Source organism: Caloenas nicobarica, chromosome 4 (genome assembly GCF_036013445.1).
Source record: "Caloenas nicobarica isolate bCalNic1 chromosome 4, bCalNic1.hap1, whole genome shotgun sequence".
In the NCBI taxonomy this organism is placed as follows: domain Eukaryota; kingdom Metazoa; phylum Chordata; class Aves; order Columbiformes; family Columbidae; genus Caloenas; species Caloenas nicobarica.
Window position 1 is genome coordinate 67,612,347 of NC_088248.1, and position 19,973 is coordinate 67,632,319.

At 38.9% G+C, this 19,973-nt stretch overlaps 1 protein-coding gene across 2 annotated transcripts in view; it reads right to left on the reverse strand.

The window, feature by feature from the left end:
* The window catches only part of AFAP1 (actin filament associated protein 1), a 118,664-nt gene that overhangs the window by 61,070 nt on the left and 37,621 nt on the right, over positions 1-19,973 (reverse strand). For both annotated transcript variants that reach the window (XM_065634284.1, XM_065634283.1), the window contains exon 2: positions 4,459-4,587. In XM_065634284.1, coding sequence (XP_065490356.1) covers positions 4,459-4,585 — 127 coding nt within the window. In that variant the 5' untranslated portion in view covers positions 4,586-4,587. The remainder of the gene's footprint in view (positions 1-4,458; positions 4,588-19,973) is intronic.

Sequence of the window (19,973 nt, forward strand, 5' to 3'; positions counted from 1 at the left end):
TGCTGCTGAGGGCACATTGCCCTAACCAACTCACCATTAGCAGAACTGAGCATGTTTTCCCATCATTTCCTTCTCCCTCTCATTTTTTTTTAATAATCCCACAGAATTCCAGGCGAATTTGAAAAGGGAAAAGGAGCCAAATGCAAAAGCTGCTTTCAGAGTCCTTTGTATTGCATCTCCCTACCAAAGGAAAACAGGAGTGAACCCACTCATTCTGAGTTTTTGACACAACAATTTAAATCCCAGTTGAACTCACTTCATAAGAACATGATATTGTTTATTTTTCTAAATATCAAAAGGGAGATTAGGGTGCATCTCCTTGATGTTCTGGCAAAAATTCAGTCAATGGACTGTATCCTGCTTACCCCTAAACTGAATTTAGCTCCTCAAGTTTAGTTTAGTTCTTAAAATATATATTTACATAGTCAAACGCATGTCTTTTGGTCAAGATCATATAATTCTTAAAAATGTAATCAATGATGAAATGTTTCTTGTCATAATAACCTAGTCCCACTGGCTGTGAATTCATGGATGGAAAAACAACACTGATAAAATAAACTGGCTCTAAGGGCCACAGATTCTTTTTTCTTCCTACAAATCAAGAGGGGGATTAGTCATGGGAAACATTCCAGTTTTCTTTTTTTTCAGTATAACTTGCACTTGTTCCTCCTCATGTAGGACGAATCCTGATTATGACTGCTATTCATACCAAAGTCTCCCATAACAACCAGAAGTGAAATATGAAGGGTTTTTTTACTGGAAAAACAAAACACCACCAACAAACCAAACCAAAACAACCTCACTATTCCAAGTGAATCCTATTGACTCTGTAAAACTAGTTTTTCCCCAGTCTTAAACTGTCTGTAAGCTATAACCTGCTCTAACATTTATTTTCTTCTACAAAATCGTACAGCAAAGTCAGTATTATAGGTTTACAGCATCAAGTCCCTTAAGGAAAACAGGCAATATTGACAGTGACATTAAATGACTAAGTCCACCAAGAGTTCTTATTCCAAAATAAACTGTTTGTGTCTTTGTTTTCTAGAAAAAAAGTCTGAGTTTCAGAAGGAAATGCCAAGTGTTTTGTTCAGACCTACAATTGATCAGGCATGCCAAGGCTCGGGAAGAAAAATAAAGTTTATAGTTTTGCCAGCTATTCACAGTAACCGCTGGTTTGGATGTGGGGCAGATCAAGGCCGAGCAACTATGACCTGTAGAACACATCTGCCTGGCCCAGTTCTCTTGGTTGTAGATATTAAATGCAGAAAACAGTGTGCATTTGGAAGATGGAACAAAACAAGGCAAAAGGTTTCTAAAGAATTCCCCAAGTAAGAACTTACTGAGTTTAAAGTGTTTTACTAAAAGCCAACCAGCCCATTATAATAATTTCCACACCTTTACAAAGAAAAACATAATCGTCCACTTCCAGATGTTATAAAGAACTCAGCCAGTTCCCAGTTGCACAGATCCTTCATTACTGTTCCCCATTGATCTTAAATGGTTTGCTCCAGCAATTGAAATATCCTGTTGGATTCACGCAGTTGATTTTTGCAAATGCATTCAAAGAGTCTGAACTCAGCACAGTCCTCAGGCCTCTTAAACTGTGCCAGCGACCCAAGAGCTCTGGTGGAGTTATGTGGGTGGAGTAAAACAACATCTTGAAAAACACACTCCAAATGACAGTTCAGCTTAGTTACAGAGTGCTATGGGGTTATGCATCTTTTATTGCTTTTAACTTTAATGAAGGGATAAATAGTTTCAAAGGGATGGGAGTACTGAATGTTATAACTGATAAAAAAAGCAGCAGGGTCAACTCCAGTAAAGTACACAACTCCTTGGGTATTTTCACACACACTTGAAGCCAGCACAGAATGGCAGAGCTCCCAAGGAGGCAGCTCCTCTCCTTCCCTGCCCTGTTCCTGTCCCTGCACCAACCTCTCCTCTGTGCCAGCGTAACCATCTGTGTGGCCTCAGGTTGAACCAGACCAGGGAACTGACACTGGTTAGGACTAAAACAGAAAAAAAATGCAAATAATGCTTGTGCTAGCAGAAAAAAGATGCAATACATGATGAGCAAGAATGAGTAGCCTGGGGAGAGAAACAGGATGCTTTTTTTGGAGTCCATGCTGGCTTACGCTCTATTAAAACTACAGTTCCATAAACCAGAGTTTATAGACGTATCAAGCATAGTCTTGTGACCTCTTGCTTAACAGAGCTATGGGATTTCCTTGAATTAATTCTTGTTTGAACTAGAGTATATCTTTTAGTAAAATACTTCATCTTGATAAAATGCCAGCAATGGCATGTGGACCTTACTAAATTCTTCCACTAGTTCACATCTTCAGTGCTCAAAACAAGTGCTTTATTTCCACTTTGAAACAAACATTTAGCCATTGCACACTGTTTTTTGTTGTGTAAATCTAAGCTCATTTGCAGGCATTCCTTTTTTACATGGAGATTAATTATGATACCTCGTTTTGGATAATTTGAAGGCATATTTTTGGATCCTTTAATCACTTTTACAACTTTTATTTGAAATGCCTCCTTGAATATAGGCGCTAGAAGTGGATAAAATGTTCCAGTAACAACTGCACTGAGCCAAGCCCTACCACTTAACATACGGCTTTCGTATGGATCTTGTTAATGGATGGATCCTCTAATAGGATGTAATGGAACTTGTTATAGATCCTGTAGTAGGCTTTAAAATCTAAACAGTAGGTGCTGAAAAGTAGAAAGCTATGGTCCTTGGGTCTTTTTATCCTTGGCCATGTCTATAGTCATAAATTAAACATGCCTGGGAAGGTGCTCTGGTATAGAGAAATTGATATCCATACGGTTAAAGTCCGTCACCCTTCAAAACCAAAGTGGAGGGTGATTATTTTCAACTGTCTGTTTGGAACAGATCTTTGCCTGTGCTCCCTCCCAAATCATGCCTAGGAACTGATAGAGGAGACGAGTCAGCTCAGGCCAAACCCATGCCCAGGACTACTCTGTAATTTAACAGCATAAATAATTGAGTTCCAGGAACCAGAAACATGCCCAGTACTGTTTAATTTACTAGTAAAGCAGTAGTTTTTGTGTCCTGAAACACCACCCACAATCCAGAAGAAAAGGATATGACAACCCGTCTCTGTGTTTGAAAAGCTGGCAACAGAATGTTGTCTGACTTCTTGAGGAAGTCAAATGTTTTTCGTATTAAATCTAGTTAAAAAGGTTAGAAAAAGAACATACAGTGTCAGATCAGTATTACTGAGGTTATTTTGAACTCCTGTAAAATACAGCTGTTTCTAAACACATCTATTGCAGGTTCTCACCTACAGATTTTGGTTTTGAGGAGTTTGGTATATTTTGATCAGCTTTTGGAGCATGAATCCCCCTTCCACAACATGTGAAATTGGTACATGCCTCCTTCTCTCTTTATTAAAGTAAAAACAGCAATGGGTCTTTAAGAATGTCAAAACCAAAATAAGGACAATCACCATTTTCAATTTAATCTCCTTGGACTTGCATTCTGGGGCAAAAATTATTTATGTCCTGAAGAGGGGAAACACTGCATCAAACAAGACCATATTTTTTTAGCACTGGAGAAGAAACAAATCATGAGAAGTGCAGCTGCTCACAATGTGGCACTTCTCTCCAACACACTCTGGTATTTTTTGAAAATCTAAACACTGGGGGTTTACACTGACAGTATTTCTGCTAAATGTAGGAGAGACAGAGGTCTTACAGCCCAGATGCCTCTTTATACAGAAAAGTGCTGCGAGGAAATACAAGAGTACTCTTCGAAAAAAAATTAGGATGATTCTTCATATAAGCTCTGTGGAAAGGTTGTTGTACACAGTGAACCACTTATATTGCATTCAGCTCCATAATCTTGATGGAGACAAAAGCAACTGTGCAATCAAAATGGTTTTAGATAGGAAGAAAAGGGGAAAATGAATATAATTGCAAAATGCAAACAAAGTATGCTGACAGCCATTTCTGAGCTCTAGCTTGGCACTCCTGTATCAGTCACATATCACCTCAATATCAAGACTTTCAACGGATTTGGATCATTTGACAGAGATGCAGCATGCAGTGCCCACACATCTATAAAATGGTGCTGTGCCCAGGGCTCCTTGATGCAGTATTATTTTTCCATCAAAACTCATAAATACCCTTGCTGCCACTAACAAAATGAAGTAACCACTCTATCAGCAGAAGCGAAAACATTCTATCTAGCATGTAATTTTGTGGCTGGATTCGCCCATGTGCACCCAAGATACTTCCATTATGCCTTTTGCTATATTTTGTTACCGAACATGAAGGAAAGCACTTGGGAAAACTACACTTCGGCTTCACCCTGTCTTTCCATGTTGCTTCAATTTAGGGCTTGTCTTTAGCCCTGAAAGCTATTTCACTGAGCACAGACTTATTCTATGCATTCTGCAAGCAAGAAAACCCACCCATGACACTGACCTTTTGATGACTGTATCCTCAGGAGGATGTTAGTTATTACTGCCTTCTTCTCCCTGACAGTAGAAGTTAGATATTCATGGTCCAGAAGTTCAAGAAACAAACGCAGCTCAACTATTAACTCTTCCATGGCTGAAAAGACAAAAATAATATTACTTTTTCTAAAATGTTCCCTTAGATAAAATACAAATTTAATTCTCATTTATTCACGCTCAGAGTTATTTTCTAGCATTTCTTAAAAAATTATGGTCCTCCCTGCTGGAAACTGACTATATTCATCAATAAAACCAATTGACTGGCCCACTGGTGAGCCCTACTGGTGTTTGTAGCAGTTACCTCAAAACTGATGCAGAAAAGACAGTTCTCACGCACCACATCATCAAGTCAGCACTAGACAAAAGTATAATAAGTGCAGGAGTGGTGGCCATCTGCTTTTCTAGCAGTGCCACTCTGGTTCACCTCCCTTTAACAAACAATTTCTAACTGCAGAACAAAATTATAGTTCGATAAAGTTTTGAGACAAATTGATAAGTTAAAAAAACTTTAGGGAAAGTCTTTCTTTCCTTCATCTTATTTCTTCTGTTTGCTGTGGGAAAAAAAGGTATTCCTTTTCTACAGTGATTCGTCTTTCTTATAACTTCCAAAGACAAGCTCCCAACTCATCACATAATTTCTTATTACTGCCCAGATTCCTCATGATGTACTTCGTATTTAATCTTATTTCTACTATTCCAGATCTCAAAGCTTTCCAGTTCTTTGACAAAATGCCATTCCTTCTCTGCATGCCCAATGCTTTTTAATATTTTTTTACGACTAAACTTTATAAGTACATTTCTACTTTTTTTTTTCCTTTCATATTAACTCTGAGTCTTGCATTGTCTAAATAACTGCAGTAGCTCAGACCATACATGTAACTGCATTTGTTACAGCCTAATAATACCTATTCATTAGGTATATGAGAAGCCCATAGTTTTGAAACTCATTTTCACGCTTTAGTTCTCTCATAATTCTGAGATTCTCTGGTCTCTTTGTTTAAGTGGACTCTGCTTTTAGTTTAAGTTTCATCTTGGATAGAATAATTCACATTTCCATACTTTCTGTATCTGATGACATTATCCTCGTTAAAAGATGAGAAGAAACATCCATCTCATTCCAGGGCCACACCCAGGATTAATCTTAGTGCTATCCTCATTCAAAAATGCCTCTACTTAAATTTTTCTCTACTTATTCGCATTTGTTTTTACCATCTTTTCAAGGCCTAACTGGGCGACTGCTGCTAAGCCTCTTCAAATGTCTAAAAAGGACATTCCTTGCTGCTTACTCCTTTACTAGCCATTCCCTACTCCTAAAACCTTTTCTGATATGGTTGTTTACCCAAGTGAACCTGGAATGGTTTTTTCCATTTCTGAGAATGTCTGGATATTCAAACAACCCTTGGTCTAGATGCATTTGTTTTATCCAACACTTGACCACAGCACCGTGCAAGGGAACTTGCAGATGTCAGCTACAGCCCTGCAAAGAGCTGTTGGCCCATTCTTGTCTCCAGTGAATCCAGATTCTCCCACTTATTTGCCAGCTGTAATTGCCAGTGCACTCTGGCTACTCTGGCAAGAAGCTGCCTAGAAGTCCATCAGAAATCCAAATTATTTCACAACCACCATATTACTTCCAGTGTTGTTCACATTATGGAACAACTACATACATGCAACACAGCTTTCTGAGGCAAAAAGGTTCAGATTTGCAAAGCGGCGATCACGAGACTCAAGGAGGAAAAAAGAAAGAGTACCTGTGACCTAAAAATATAATAGCCAAATCATCAGCTCTTATTTATTTTTTAAATGACACACTTTAGAAATAAGATCTATATTCCATTTAGTGTATAGTGGTCTCTTGATTAAAGTATGCTTTGAAGATAAGATATATTTTAATTGTTGTTATGAATTTTATTTTAATTATGGAATACATGAATCTTTTAATATTTACTTACGTATTATACTACACATATTTCAAAAGCAACCAATACAATAGATTCTAGGCAGTCATTGTGAAATCTGATCAGTATACAGTACAAGAAATGTGTATTTTTCAAGTAGGTCTACAGCCATATAAATTACTGTCTGTAATTGCATATATTACTGCATTAAAATGTATTTGCAATAGCAGGTTTTCTGGTTTCTTTAGTGCAAGGGACTGTAAATAAGTTGTAAGGGAGCTTTCCCTTCTCTTCACCATGAGCACCTTGTGCCACAATAACCCCATTTCTTTGCTGAGAAACTTCACTTCTGGGAAGGGAGAAAAGGATGAAAGCATCAGATACCACTGATGTGCACAGCGTGCATAACTGTCTTCAGTTATTAAAAATGATAAGATCCTTGTACTCAGGAGCTTATAATCTAACATAAACAGATAGAAATGAAAACAGAGCAAGAGGGAGTTATGAGGCAAAGAGATGGGCAAGGAAGGGAAAAGGAGATAGGAAACCACTGCTGGACAGACTCCTGGGAGCTGGCATCAGCCCAAATCCCTCCTGAGGCCTCATCACATAAACGTGTGGCCTTCTCCTTTGCCTCCACGTCTTCACAGGAAACCTGCACTACAGTCATTGGTGACCACAGCCCATTGACCTACAATGACCAAGCCACCTAAGTTACTGGAAGCAGTTTCATTGCCCCCAGCAGAGGACTGAAAAACAAAAAAAAAGTGCCTTGGTTAGGACAGCTAGAGTATGACATGATGAAGCTGATACCAGTGAGGCAATGCTTAAAAATTCTCAAAACCACCCCTTTAGTAACATGTTCACCCTAACCGCATTTACATTTGGCCTGGTGTCCAACACCGTGGTTCAAATATCTAATAGTGCATCACAAAGGAATAGAAAGCCCAAGAAGACTTGCTCTTCCTGCCTTTGCAAGCTTACAGGTATATGACACTGACTTCAAGTAAGCAGTTGTAAAAGCTAGTTTAAAATTTTATTATGACAACAGAAAAAAAGAGTTAGCAGCGGTTGTAAATTTCTAGGCATAAACACTTAGATATTGCTTCTCTTATTTTTCTAACAGGATCAAATTGGGGTTGTATTTTCTTTTCTGGGAGTTAACAGCATCAAAACCACCAATGTGTGAAAGCACGAAGTTCTGAATTTTACCTTGTATATATGCAATGATATCAAACATCCAAAAAGAAAAAAGAGAAGCACTGTTCCCAGTTAGCGAGAAATACTCTTTCCGTGTATCTTGAAAATGCACTTTGCTTTTTAATACTTTTTCTTCTTAAGCAAAGAACAGAAATACTGCCATGGAGTGCATTTGATGTATTTAAAATAAAGAACTGAAAACTTCTGTTTTTTAGAGATAGCAACAAATAAACTTGTATGTACTTGGGGGAAAAAAAAAGTTTGCCTGTTTTCAATTCTTGGCTTATTTTTTGGATTAAGAATCTTCTCTTCTCCTTCCTAGAAATGTAATGATGTGCTCACAAAAAGTAATGGAACTGAATAATAGAAAATCCACATAATACATATTTTCAGTAAGTAATCATTAGTTCTGAAACAGAGACTAAAAATGAGAGGGTTATGCAAGTCCTAAAGAAAAACATACTCCTCCAGTGAGAGATTACCCTTGGAAATCTGACATCACCACAAAATGAGAATAATAATCAGAAGGCTCTCAAAAAGGGGCCAATTTATTTGACAGTTTTGGCTGTATTCTCATTGGCAAAGGAATTACTTGTAAGTGGCAGGTGGTAAAAGCCAGGGTGGAGCCCAGGGATGCTAATCACAACAGTAAGCAGATTTTAGCTCGACTGAGGAGCAAAATCACATTCCATATTAAATGATGAGAAGTCATTCTATGCTCAATAGGAATTATAGGCCCCTAATGGGCTGCTGCAATTGCCATGCACAAATAAAAAACAATGATACATCCAGAAAGGTTTCCAAGAGTGGCTCTCAAGAGTTTTAAAGTTTTTCAAGTGACAGCACATAAAAACTACATCCATGAGCCAGCAACAGAATACAAGGTAAAAATAATCAGAGGAAGGCAGTTACATCACACTGTAGTTTTTGTTCCAAATCAGAACTAAAACCAACTGGGACTGAAAGAGCATGATGATGTAATTATCCCAAATTGATATTTATGGGTACTAACCAGCCTATAGCCATTTTTTAAAGAATATGAAGTTTTCACTTCAAATTGATTAAAAGAATTCTTAGCAGCAGTATACAAATTTAGCTTCAAATTCTTAGAAGATCCTTTTGATCAGTTCCTTGCACATTTACAGATGTTAAGGACCAGAACAGACCATGTTGATGAGATCCACTAGAAGAGATCACGTAATCTGACTTTCTGTACAACACAGCAACTCCTCTGTTAGTATAGGAGTTGCATGTACTGAAAGCATATCTTCTAGGAAAGCCCAAAATCTATGCCAGCACTCTGTGCTGTACTTTCAGGGGCAGGGAGGGATCTCATTTAACTTCCTAAAAAAATTTGATTGTATTTATGAGGCCAATCTTCAAGCTGTAAGTGAAAACCAGATATTGAGAATAAGTGTACTTCAGTCTGAATCCAAATACAACCCAATACAAGCACACGCATGCACATGCATGTGTACACACACACAAGCACTATATTTGGTAACCACTAAGAGGTTTTCAAAGTGGATGTCTCAGCCTTTGCCTTTACGGTCATTTACTGCAATGCTATATTAAATGAAATACATACCTAATCCTATAGTGCTGTTTATTCTCTGAAAAATGTTCATGCTGCAGTTTTGTATGACATAAAAAAAGATTTAAATGCATCTATGTTCTCACCTCTTAAAAATCTAAGCCTCCATATTCTGTTAGCTGTACGATACTTTGGGACTTTCTTCAGAAGAAAGTTAAAGCTGATGATGGCTGGCTGGCTGATTAAAAGTTATTCCACTTCACAATCTAATTAAAGCCTACTAAGATCCAATACGTAAAAACTTCTTGAAACATACAGACTCTCCCACTCTTCCAAAAAAACCCTCATTGGCATTTGGGTACACAAGCAACAGTGGAGAAACCAGACATATGATCTAGTTCTGAATCAAAACCAGAGTGTGAACTCCATGTTTATAGCCATTTCTACTGAAATAGTGTCATCATCCTAAGTTTTGGCTGTTGTCATTTGAATATTTTAATAAAAAGCTCGTAATAGAATACTGCTGGGGAAACCATGTCTGTATTTTATAAAGATATAAATATCAGAGACAGTATTAAAAATATAAAGCCACAAGGAGACAAACATCTTTAAACTATGAAGAAAAACACAAAATCACTTTTTCTTGCTTCCATTCAATCCTATAATGCAGTTACAAAAATCCAGTAATTAATGAAAAAGTTCCTTTCATGACTACATTATAATTATCTGGGAAAAGAATTTCACAGAGAAATACACAAAATTTGGAAGCGGGTAGTGATAGGGTATTTAGCACCAGGAAAATTTTAAATTTTCTTCAATATGCTATCAGAAATGTATTTGAAAACTATATAAATATCCTATCCACCAAAAAATTAAAAAGACATGCTGTTTGAAGAACACAGAGTGAAAAGACAAGATTTTTCAGTAGGAGAGTTTTCTCTTGGTTGCCCTGTCCCTTCTTTGCTGCCCTATTGACTGTAGGGCATGAGGTGTTGAACTCTACCTGTTAAACATGCTGAAGACCTGCTTCAAAAAGTAGAAATTATCATCTTGGAGGTCCATGGCATTACAGGAAGGAATGGTAAAAATGTAGGAAAAAGGGGTGAACCATAAAAAGTAGATGAAGTCCTAAAGATGAAGAATTATCACAGAGCAAGTAAAACACATACAAGGATTGTCATCAGAGTGTATAAACATTTTAAAAAATGATATTTAAGCCCCTCTAAAACCTCATAACAATCATCTTTTGTTTAAAATTTGGAGCTCCCCAGACTGTCACAAACTCTCTTTCCAGAGAGCTTGGGGCAAGAGAGGCAAAACACAGCTACTAAAAACTCCTCCTGTCTCATGCATATTTATGATCAACCTCAATGAGTGTCAAGGGATCCTTTCAGCCACAATCCACATGTATTCCTCTTTTACTTTCTGCCTTCTGCTTCAGTTTTCAAGAAATTGGCTTTTACAAAACCAGCCTTCCGAAAAAGCTACCAGAGCTCCAAATGCTGCTGTTGCAATACTTGGGTGATAAAAAAGCACTAAGGAATGTTTGGACAAGAAACAAGCTGCCAAAAATCCTACTCAGCCAGCTACGGCCATGCAATGAGTGACAGCAATGCAGGAGTGTAATCTATTAGCATAAGGTAGATGGATAGAGTTTATTTTTTAAAGACCAGATCACTGTTTAAGCATTGCCACAGACCTTGGAGAGGAATGCTTCCTTCTAAGCAAGTTCACAGACTCACCAAAAAAAAAAAAAAAAAACCAAACAAAAAAACAAAGAAAGAAGACAAAGGGAAAAGGCAAAATTAGTATTACAGGCATTTATTCTTATTAAAGTATTAATTATCTACACTGAACTCATAATATGCTAGCCAAAAAAGATGCTGGTAACTAACTACAGAAGTGGACTTTATCAAGTTGCTGAAGGCTTTCTCTAAAAGTATATTTTTCCATATGAAGGTTTTTTTGTTCCCCAAATGAATGTAACATACCTTGTAAAACAAAAGAGCATGGATTTCACTCCAACTGCCCACCCAGCAGCCTGGCTAAGACCCTCACCCTCCTGTCTCTGTGCTCACTGTGCGCATTCAGGTTGAGTTTTCTTTTCAGACTCCCATTGCCCTACTAGGGCAAAAAATTGAAATTTATTCCATTTAACCATCTCCAAATGTATCAGCTGATATCATCTTGTCAGGACAAGACATTGCAGGTCTTGCTCACTGGCTCCTGCATTAGCTCAACTCCTCCACTGCTCCAAACCACAAAAGATAAGCAGCCACTGCAGAATTAATAAACAGGCTCTGATTCCACAAAAGAAAAGCAGTTCCCTCATGATGGAAAAAGGAGGAAGAAAATCTGTGGTAGGAGGTGAAAAGCTGCCCCAGACTCTGGGTCCCAAGAGGAGATGGGGCTCAGTTAGGACTGAGACACAAAGCATTGCAGTACATCTTGTGAGTTCTTCGCTCAGGTCCTCAGCTGCACAGAGATCTGTTTTTAGGTTAGGGATTTCTTTCAAAGTTGTGAATAATTACATATCCAGCAGGAATGTGAGACAGTAAGTTAATGAACTTAATGGGATGGAAAAACAGAGTAGTAAAACAATGACAAAGAAATACGAATAGGGCAATGGTAGGAAGTGCACAGTTGCATTTGGTATTTTTTGTATTCAGCAATACAATTTTTATACATAATACATGTAAAATATTAAACTTAGAAATTATTCAAAAAGTCCTAAGGCTGATCGTGTCAGCCATACCTGCAGTACAGTCTAAGAACAGTTTGCACTCTATGAATCTGGTGTTACAGGCTTCCAGTGTGCAGCTAATTTAAAGCCAGAAATGAGATGATATTTCATTTTATAAGAACAAGCCCAGGAGTCCTCTCATTTGTATGCGAAGACTTGGCGGTGGTGGTGGTGGTGGTGGTGGTGGTTTTTTGGTATCCTACAAAAATTTTTTATACCACCGTTCTCACTGCTGGGTCCATTGCACGGTAACTTCTACCATACATTGCGTATTGTCTGGTGCTCTTCCTAAGGAGAGAAGCATGTTCGACTTTTCCCGTGAAGCTTTTGAAAATTTCTTTAAATAGATGTACAAATGTATGGGACCTTAAGAGAATATTCTGGAGTAACCATCTTCTTACATAACACTGAACTTCCCTCACAAGCAGCCACCCAAACTATAATTTAAACAGCTTTGCACAGTCTGATGCTCAAAAAGGAACAACGTCTTAGACAAGCTGCCCCAGAACATTCTTGGTTTTATGGAAAAATGAAAATCAACCTGTTGAAACCAGCTCATAAACCAAGACACAGTCAAGATGACAACAGCAAATAAAGTGTTCAGAAAGAAGCACATATAATGTAGTACTATTAATATTGCATTCTGTGTTTAGCCCCTTGCACTGGAATTGTGTGGCACCAATGGAAAAAAAAATTGGTACCGGATCTAGCATCAGTCTGCAGTGGGAGACAGAAAGCAGGGGTCAAGGTGTCAGGCAGGTGATGAAAGTGAGGACCTACTGTTTGGTGATGCACAGGTAGGGCTGGTGGCAGAGCTTATATGCTAAGCAATTCCACCAATGGGTGACATGGAACAGCGCTCCTCCTCAGCAAATGCCTTCAAAGCTTTTTCTCCAGCACGCACACACACCTTCTATCACTTTGCTGAACTTCTTTGGTGTACCATTCACTTGGACCTGTCTCTGACACACACAATCTGTAAATGTAAGCGTGAAATACATTCCCTATTGAAAACAGCAATATATGCGTTTCAACAGTGGATTCAGCTAGCTATGATATAGTAGGAAAGTTGTCATTCTAAAATGGGGATTTTCAATTCCTTTGTCCCTTGCAGCCCTGGAGTTAATTCTCTGAAATACATCAATGTCTCTCTGACTCTTCCTCTTTCTGATTCCCCTAAGTGATCACTATGTAGACAGGGAAATTAAATAAACTTTTAATGTTAATAGTTTCTGACTGAAAAAAACCAAAAAGTCAAGCTCAGCCACCCAAGGGCATAGTATTCCTTTTGGTTCCCTCACTCAGCACACCTCTACAGCATGCAAAATCAGAGTGACCAAAGGCTCCCTACATAAACCTCCTGTGCCGACTGGCGGGGTGAGAGCTGGGAGCCTGGATTTGGTCCAGGTGCCTCTGGGCTTGGACAGAAACTGCTCCAAAGGATGGTCACAGCGAACACACTAACTAGAGGTAAGGAATCAGCCAAGAGTGGAATTCACACTTGCTAATGGAACTCAACAGAGCAACCTTCAAGGCTTCTTTTTTGTCTCCATAAACGTTTATAAGCGAAGGCTGGACTTTCTCTCGTAAAGCAGATAAGGTTAACAAGCGCCTTTTAGAAATCTATGAAAATTTAGGTCCCAGAAACTAAACTATATTTCCTTAAAACCAGAGAATAGAAGTCAGAAAAAAAGTGCGTTTTTATATATTTGTTAGAAGAGGTGCTAAAGAATACAGAAGTGACAAGCTGGTTCAATAAATCAGCAGAAATTTTGCCAGTTGAGCCGAGGACTGTGCTGGAATTCAAAACGCAATTTTGTCACAAAATCTCATACTGCTTTCCGCCTTTAAAAATATGCAGAAACTTCCTCATTTAAGTATTCTAGCACAAGGCTGGAGGTGCCCGTGAGACTTTTAAAGAAATGCAGCTGTATGCAGGTAAGGTTCACTGTCCTGGCAAAACAGGCAACATTATCACAACGGGGCCTGAGACTGAACGTGCTGTAGAGGACGGATCATGAATGCTCTGGAACAGTTTTCATGACCGGATTAAGTCCTCTCAAATCTGCTGTAAGAAGTTGTTACAATGTCACTGACAGCCACCTAGTGAACCATATGAAATACACTAATCATAAAGCCACCTATTTTCAATGATGGGAGTACAGATAACATGGTGATTTTTGTCTCCAGCACTGATCAGGTAGAAAACAAGGAATCATACCATTAAATTTCAAAAGACTTGAGCATTTCATGGCATGAAACACAAACCATGGACTCTTCCTTTAAAAATCAGTAATATGTCATTTTAATCACTGACTGTACAATGTGTCATAAGATGGACGGAACCACTGAAATTACTGAAGTTATTTCTTCATAGAAGCCTTCAAAATGCACAGTCAGATCCCTGAAAGGTTAAATACTGGATACTGCACAAGTTTTCAAAGAAAATTCTATCTTTCTCATAGTACCAACAGTTATTCTGAAGACTTATTATGAGCTGGACCTGCAGAAAGATGAAGTGCAAGGCTGGACACGGAAGCGGACTACAGTAATCTTGGTTCTGTTTGCTGGAATGTTTCTTTAGAGTACAAAATTCTTGAAGGAACCTGAACCTTTGTCTGAAATAATACAGATTCTAAAAAATTTATTTAACTACTATTTTGTGTTTTGTGGAGGTTTTGTTTGGTTTTTGTTTGGTTTTGTTTCATATATGATCTGCCGGAATACACAAGTTGGACTTAAAATTGCATTTCCCTCATCAAACAAAATAAACATTAAACTATATTTATATTCTAAAGATACAGAATAAAGCAAATAAAGAAGAAAATTCCCCTCACAACAAAACAGAAAACAAAATTATTAAAAAAATTGGGTCCTTATCTAGTGTAGTTATGGTTTCAGTAATGCTCAACTAATTCATTGCAACCTAGGATATACAGCTAATACTTGCACGTTATGGAGATTTCATTTTAATTGTAGATGTGTTTTGAATTTATCATGAAGCCAGAAAACATATGTCTAACAAACACTAATAAGCTGCTGCCAACACCCTTCTCTCGGACTGCTCCAGCCACCTTTTCCTCTTCTATCCAAGCACCCTCTTTGGAATACAGACTGTGCTAGACAGACTCACCTACAAGATCTTAGGGAAAATTTACCTCCCTGGTTTTCACCCCCCTTGGCTGCTTTCAGTTTTCTGCAAAATTATCCGTTTTTTCTGCATCTGGTTACACTGCCCCATATGTTTGGCACAGCCTTCCTTCTACTGGCCAGACAACCTCCCTCTCTCCCATGAAATCGCTCTTTCTTTCAGCATTCCCTTCAACAATAATCCTCACATTCGCCCTCACCTCACAGTTGTACCGTGTCTCATCATGCAGCTGTTTGGTTTTTTTTTTTTAATCTACCTTTAGGCCAGGCTGTGCAAACATTTTCCCGTGGTAAAAAAAAAAAAGTCCCAATTCTTCCGATCAGTTTCACTAACCACGACAACAGGATGAGTTCAGAGAAAAGAAAATACCCGCGTTTCACTTATTAACATCTAAAAGGCAGTAACTTCATTCCTGTGTAACAGGAGCAAAGTATACAAATGGTCGGGTATCTGTTCCCTTTGCCAGCAGTGGGAGGAGGCAGGACGGAGGATGGAGAACAGGGCAGCTGCCGGGACGTACCTGGCACTAGCACGGACACTGCCTGGCTGCGCCTGCTCACAGCCGGCCCTTTTCAACAGTGAGGTGGCATTAAAAAAAAAAAAAATCCATAAAGAGTATTTCACATCTCAGAGGATATATGTCTGAAATGTTACCATTATCAGAGTCTCTCACTCACCCCAAATCTGGGTGCATTTTTTTTTAGGTCAATGAGTTAATTTACCGTTTGTAAAATGAGCTGCCACAGAACAGAACAGCACAAATGACATCAGCTTCTCACTGTTATGACATCTAAAATCTTCATATCTGGACCACTATGAAGAGAAAAAAAAAAAAAAAGAGAAAGAAGAAAAATGCACTTCACATGTATAGTCAGTGTGTTCTCCTCATGACTGCCGGCTTGTGTCAGCTGATGGATACCATAATGATAAAAATGGGCCATTGGATTCAGAACAAAAACCTCTGTTTGTATTATACAGCTACCTCTGAGCATACTTCAGCAATATCACTTGGGCAAGGAAGCCGTATTTTATGACTAGGAGGATCACTGTGACTCCATTTGTCCCCACCAGACTTCGGTCCCAGCTGAGGGAATATCCCGATCAACATGAGCTCCACCAGGGATTGAGTTTGCCATTGATCTCATGCCTTGTATCACTGGATAAGGCCCTGGATGGATTGTTCAACAATATCTGCCAAAAGGTGCTTCCCAGTTCTTCCTCTGATCCTGAGTAACAAAGAAGATGCTCTGCCAAATGTCCTCCCACTGAGATCTCAAAGGCAAAAAGCCAGCACCCTCCCTCAAGGAAAAAAAAAAAAAAACACAAAACAGCAAGGATTTCAGTTTCTGGCAAGTTTGCATATTTTCCTGGGTTTATGCGCTTTGTTTTTCACAGACCCATAACCTAACTGGGAAACCACAGACTGCTGCATCTGTTGGTCTCAGTTATTATCAAAAATGTGCTGACTCTATATAAAAGCTATCCCATTGCATCATAGCACAAACAATCTGCGTGACGCCTGTAGCCGTGCGCAGATGAGGCCAGTGCAGCATCCCTCCGTAGCCAGGCTGGGGAAGGACCAGCTGGTGCGGCCGGGCAGTGATTTGGCTCCGCCAGCTCAGCCACTGCCATTACACAAAGGTAAAAGCTATCGATGGCAAACATTTGCATCCCTGCCTCATCTCACCATCTGCTTCTGCTGCTGCTCACTTGAAAATTAATACGGCGGTTGCTTGAATCAGAAGCTAATGCCGCATCTGTCTTCCTTGGTGCTACAGATAATTATTAGACCACATATGCAATTCTTTTTGCAACTCAAATGGGGCAACACTGGCCTTTAATCTGACAGGATCCTTCCTTCATCAGGAGAGACCAAAATGGTCAATTTGCAACTGTACACCCTGAAACAAACTGGCCTAAATCTTCCTCCTCCTGGTCTGTGTTCCCTTACTTTCCCTTCTTCTTCTTGCCCCATACGCTTTCATTTGAGCTAAAAAGTAAATTAATAAAGTGTAAATCTCTTTCAAAGAACATACAAAGGTCTTTCACAAGCAGATGTACGGAAAACTCAGGGCAGGTCTTGTTTAGATTTCCTAGTTCAAAGTTTAGGGCTGTTCACCAGTCATGGACATTAAGGAAACAATCAAAATTGCATTTTATCTTCTCGATCATTTATTCCTAATAGTTTCCTATTTGCATTTGATTTGCACTGCATCAAGTAGAGTAGAAATGTGAGAAGAATCAAGTATATACTGCCATAAAGTCCCTGACATTAGCATACTCATACAAATGTTAATCCTGTGGCCTTTAATCCAGAGAAAGTCTCAAAAAGGTATTCCCTATATGTAAATTGCAACATATTGGTTTTAGAGAGGGGCTAATTTCACAGGCTTCAGGAGAAAAATTCTGAGATAGAAATCTGTTCTCTTCTTTCCCATGTAAGACACGCTGGAAACTGCTTATAGGAACATTATCAAATTGGATATTTTTAAAAGCCTACTAGTAAAACTGATTTTACCCTACATGTACTTTTCATCACTCAAGTTAAAAATTAAGAAACAAAGCGGTCAAATCAACTTTGATAGTTTTTAGGGGAATTCTAGAGAAATGTATACATCTAAAACAAACCAGCAAAACCCCTACCCTTCTGTTCAAAGCAGTTTGAAAAATGCAGTGGAGAAACTTCTAAGAAAGTTTGCAACCCTTTTTTTTTGTAAGCTATATTTTGAGCACTGTGGTTATAGGCAATAAGCTGCTAAAACAAACAAACAAACAAACAAACAAATGTAAGACAGGATAAAATGTTTCATCATGTCCTAGTCCTTTCCAGTTCTGTCCCCCTACTTGCAGCGGCTCACAACATATATACACATTAGCAATAAAATAATGCAAGATGACCTCCTTCATCTCCTGTCAACAAGATGACCACAGACAATTGGCAAAAGGCAGTAAAAGGCAGCGGAAAAATCAAAACTGTTTAAATAAGTCTTTGTTTTGGAACGCTTGAGAGTGGCAGAAAGGTGATTCAAAAAGGCCAGGCTGTCCTGTGAATGGGCAGGAGCATGAGAAGAAAAGCAAGAGAGAGGTGGATCATTCACAGTCCGTGAACCTTAACAGTATTCCTTAGAGAAAAACAAAAAAGGTTTATCTCAGTTAAATAGTTTTTTAATAGGAAAGATGCAAGCATGCACTTGTGGTAAAGAGGTTTTTTCTCTTCTATGCTGCTTTAATCGGTTTTGCCATTACTACACTTTTTTGTCTCCAATTTTTCTTGAGACGTACAAAGAAAGGCAAAATCGGATTATGCTTTCTTTTCATTCCAGATGGCAAACTGATGAAAACTAATAGCCAAATCAAGAAATGAATTATGATGAAGGCATGGATTCTAAAATAACCCTTTGCAATTTTTCGAGTGAGAGAAGGAGGAGAGTAAATATCATCACATAACTTTTAGAAAGTGATTTATATTCTCACGGTACTGTAGACCCATTAACTATTTCACTTTCCTACCAACCTTTTGGCTTACAAAGTAGCACTCTCTCTGGTTTACAGATGAGAAACTGAGGCAGGCTTAGTACCACAAAGACCTTCACGGAGCATCACTCAGCGCTGCCAAAAAAAGGAGCAGCTGCACGTACCCTTCCCAAACCCAGGCTGTCATTCCTGGCTCTTCTCTGGGCTTCCACATGTGCTTGTACAGCCACAGGATGGACTGGATCAGGGACTGATCAGTTTTTAGGTGCAATACCTAGTACACATTAGAGTAACTTCATAGTGGAACAACACCATAGATCTATTTGTATCTAAATTAATGCCCCATGGAGCTCTGTGGGGCTGTAGTCCCAAACTCCGGCTGTTTAGATATCACTTTTATCTTAGTATCAGGCAATAGTGGGGGATCTCAATATGGAAGAATCATGTGGTCTTCACTGCCTGATTTCCTGACATATCACAAGGAGAAGGATGACACATGACAGAGATGATGACCCATTGCCGTGGCATGCAGGGGGAATTTTGTGCACATCCTATACCAGGAATACCTGATGTTTCCCCCCTGCAAACACCAGCAAAGGACTGGGAAAATTGCATGTTCTGTAGTTCTCTAAATCCACAAATCCGGTGTTAACATCATTTCTGCACTATAACATCAAATTAGCCCTGTAGACCAAATATATCCACACTGAATGTGCAACATCAGATGTTTGAGACACAATCTCAGATTCAAACAGCATTTGTCTAACAATTCCCATTAATGGCAAAGTCCTCCCAGCATCAACAGCTGCTGAGATAATCTAACACTTAGAACATTTGAAAATTCAAATCAAGCTGTGGCCCTCTCAAAACAATCTGACTAATTTTATCCTTTTTTGACAGTGTTGTTATTTTTGTCTTTGGCTTTTGTAGTTAAAATGTGGATCTAAATCATGTGACCTGGATTCAGTGGAAAGTCTTTAAGGACTTTCTGAGAAGAGATAAGCTTTCCTTAAACCTTGAAAAAGCCCAAACGCTTAGATAATAAATGATTAGGTATTTGTATTAGTGAATTAGAAAAATGTGTTCGAAACATACAGAATTTACTATTACACTATTAATAACTTTAATAATATTTAATTTTATTAATAAGTTTCAACACCACTTTGCAGGTTTCCCTGGCTTTGCAGGGCTGTTCCAGGGCCACAGTCCCATGAGTGGGGCCAGACCCCAGCGCCAGGAGCAGCCTCTGTGCCTGCTGCAGCATGGCTGGACCAGATGTGCAGGTGCTAATAAATAACAATAACGATGATGATGGCAGAACCATGTAAGCATTCACGATTTTCTAGTTTCCAGCCTCTCCTCGATCTGTAACGCGAAACTGCCTCAGATGGCTGGCAAGAAGTCAGAGGCTGACAGCCATCCTGGCAGGGCTCAGCCCCCGGGGCCCTCACCTCATTAGCCTGACACAGAGCAGAAGGATGCT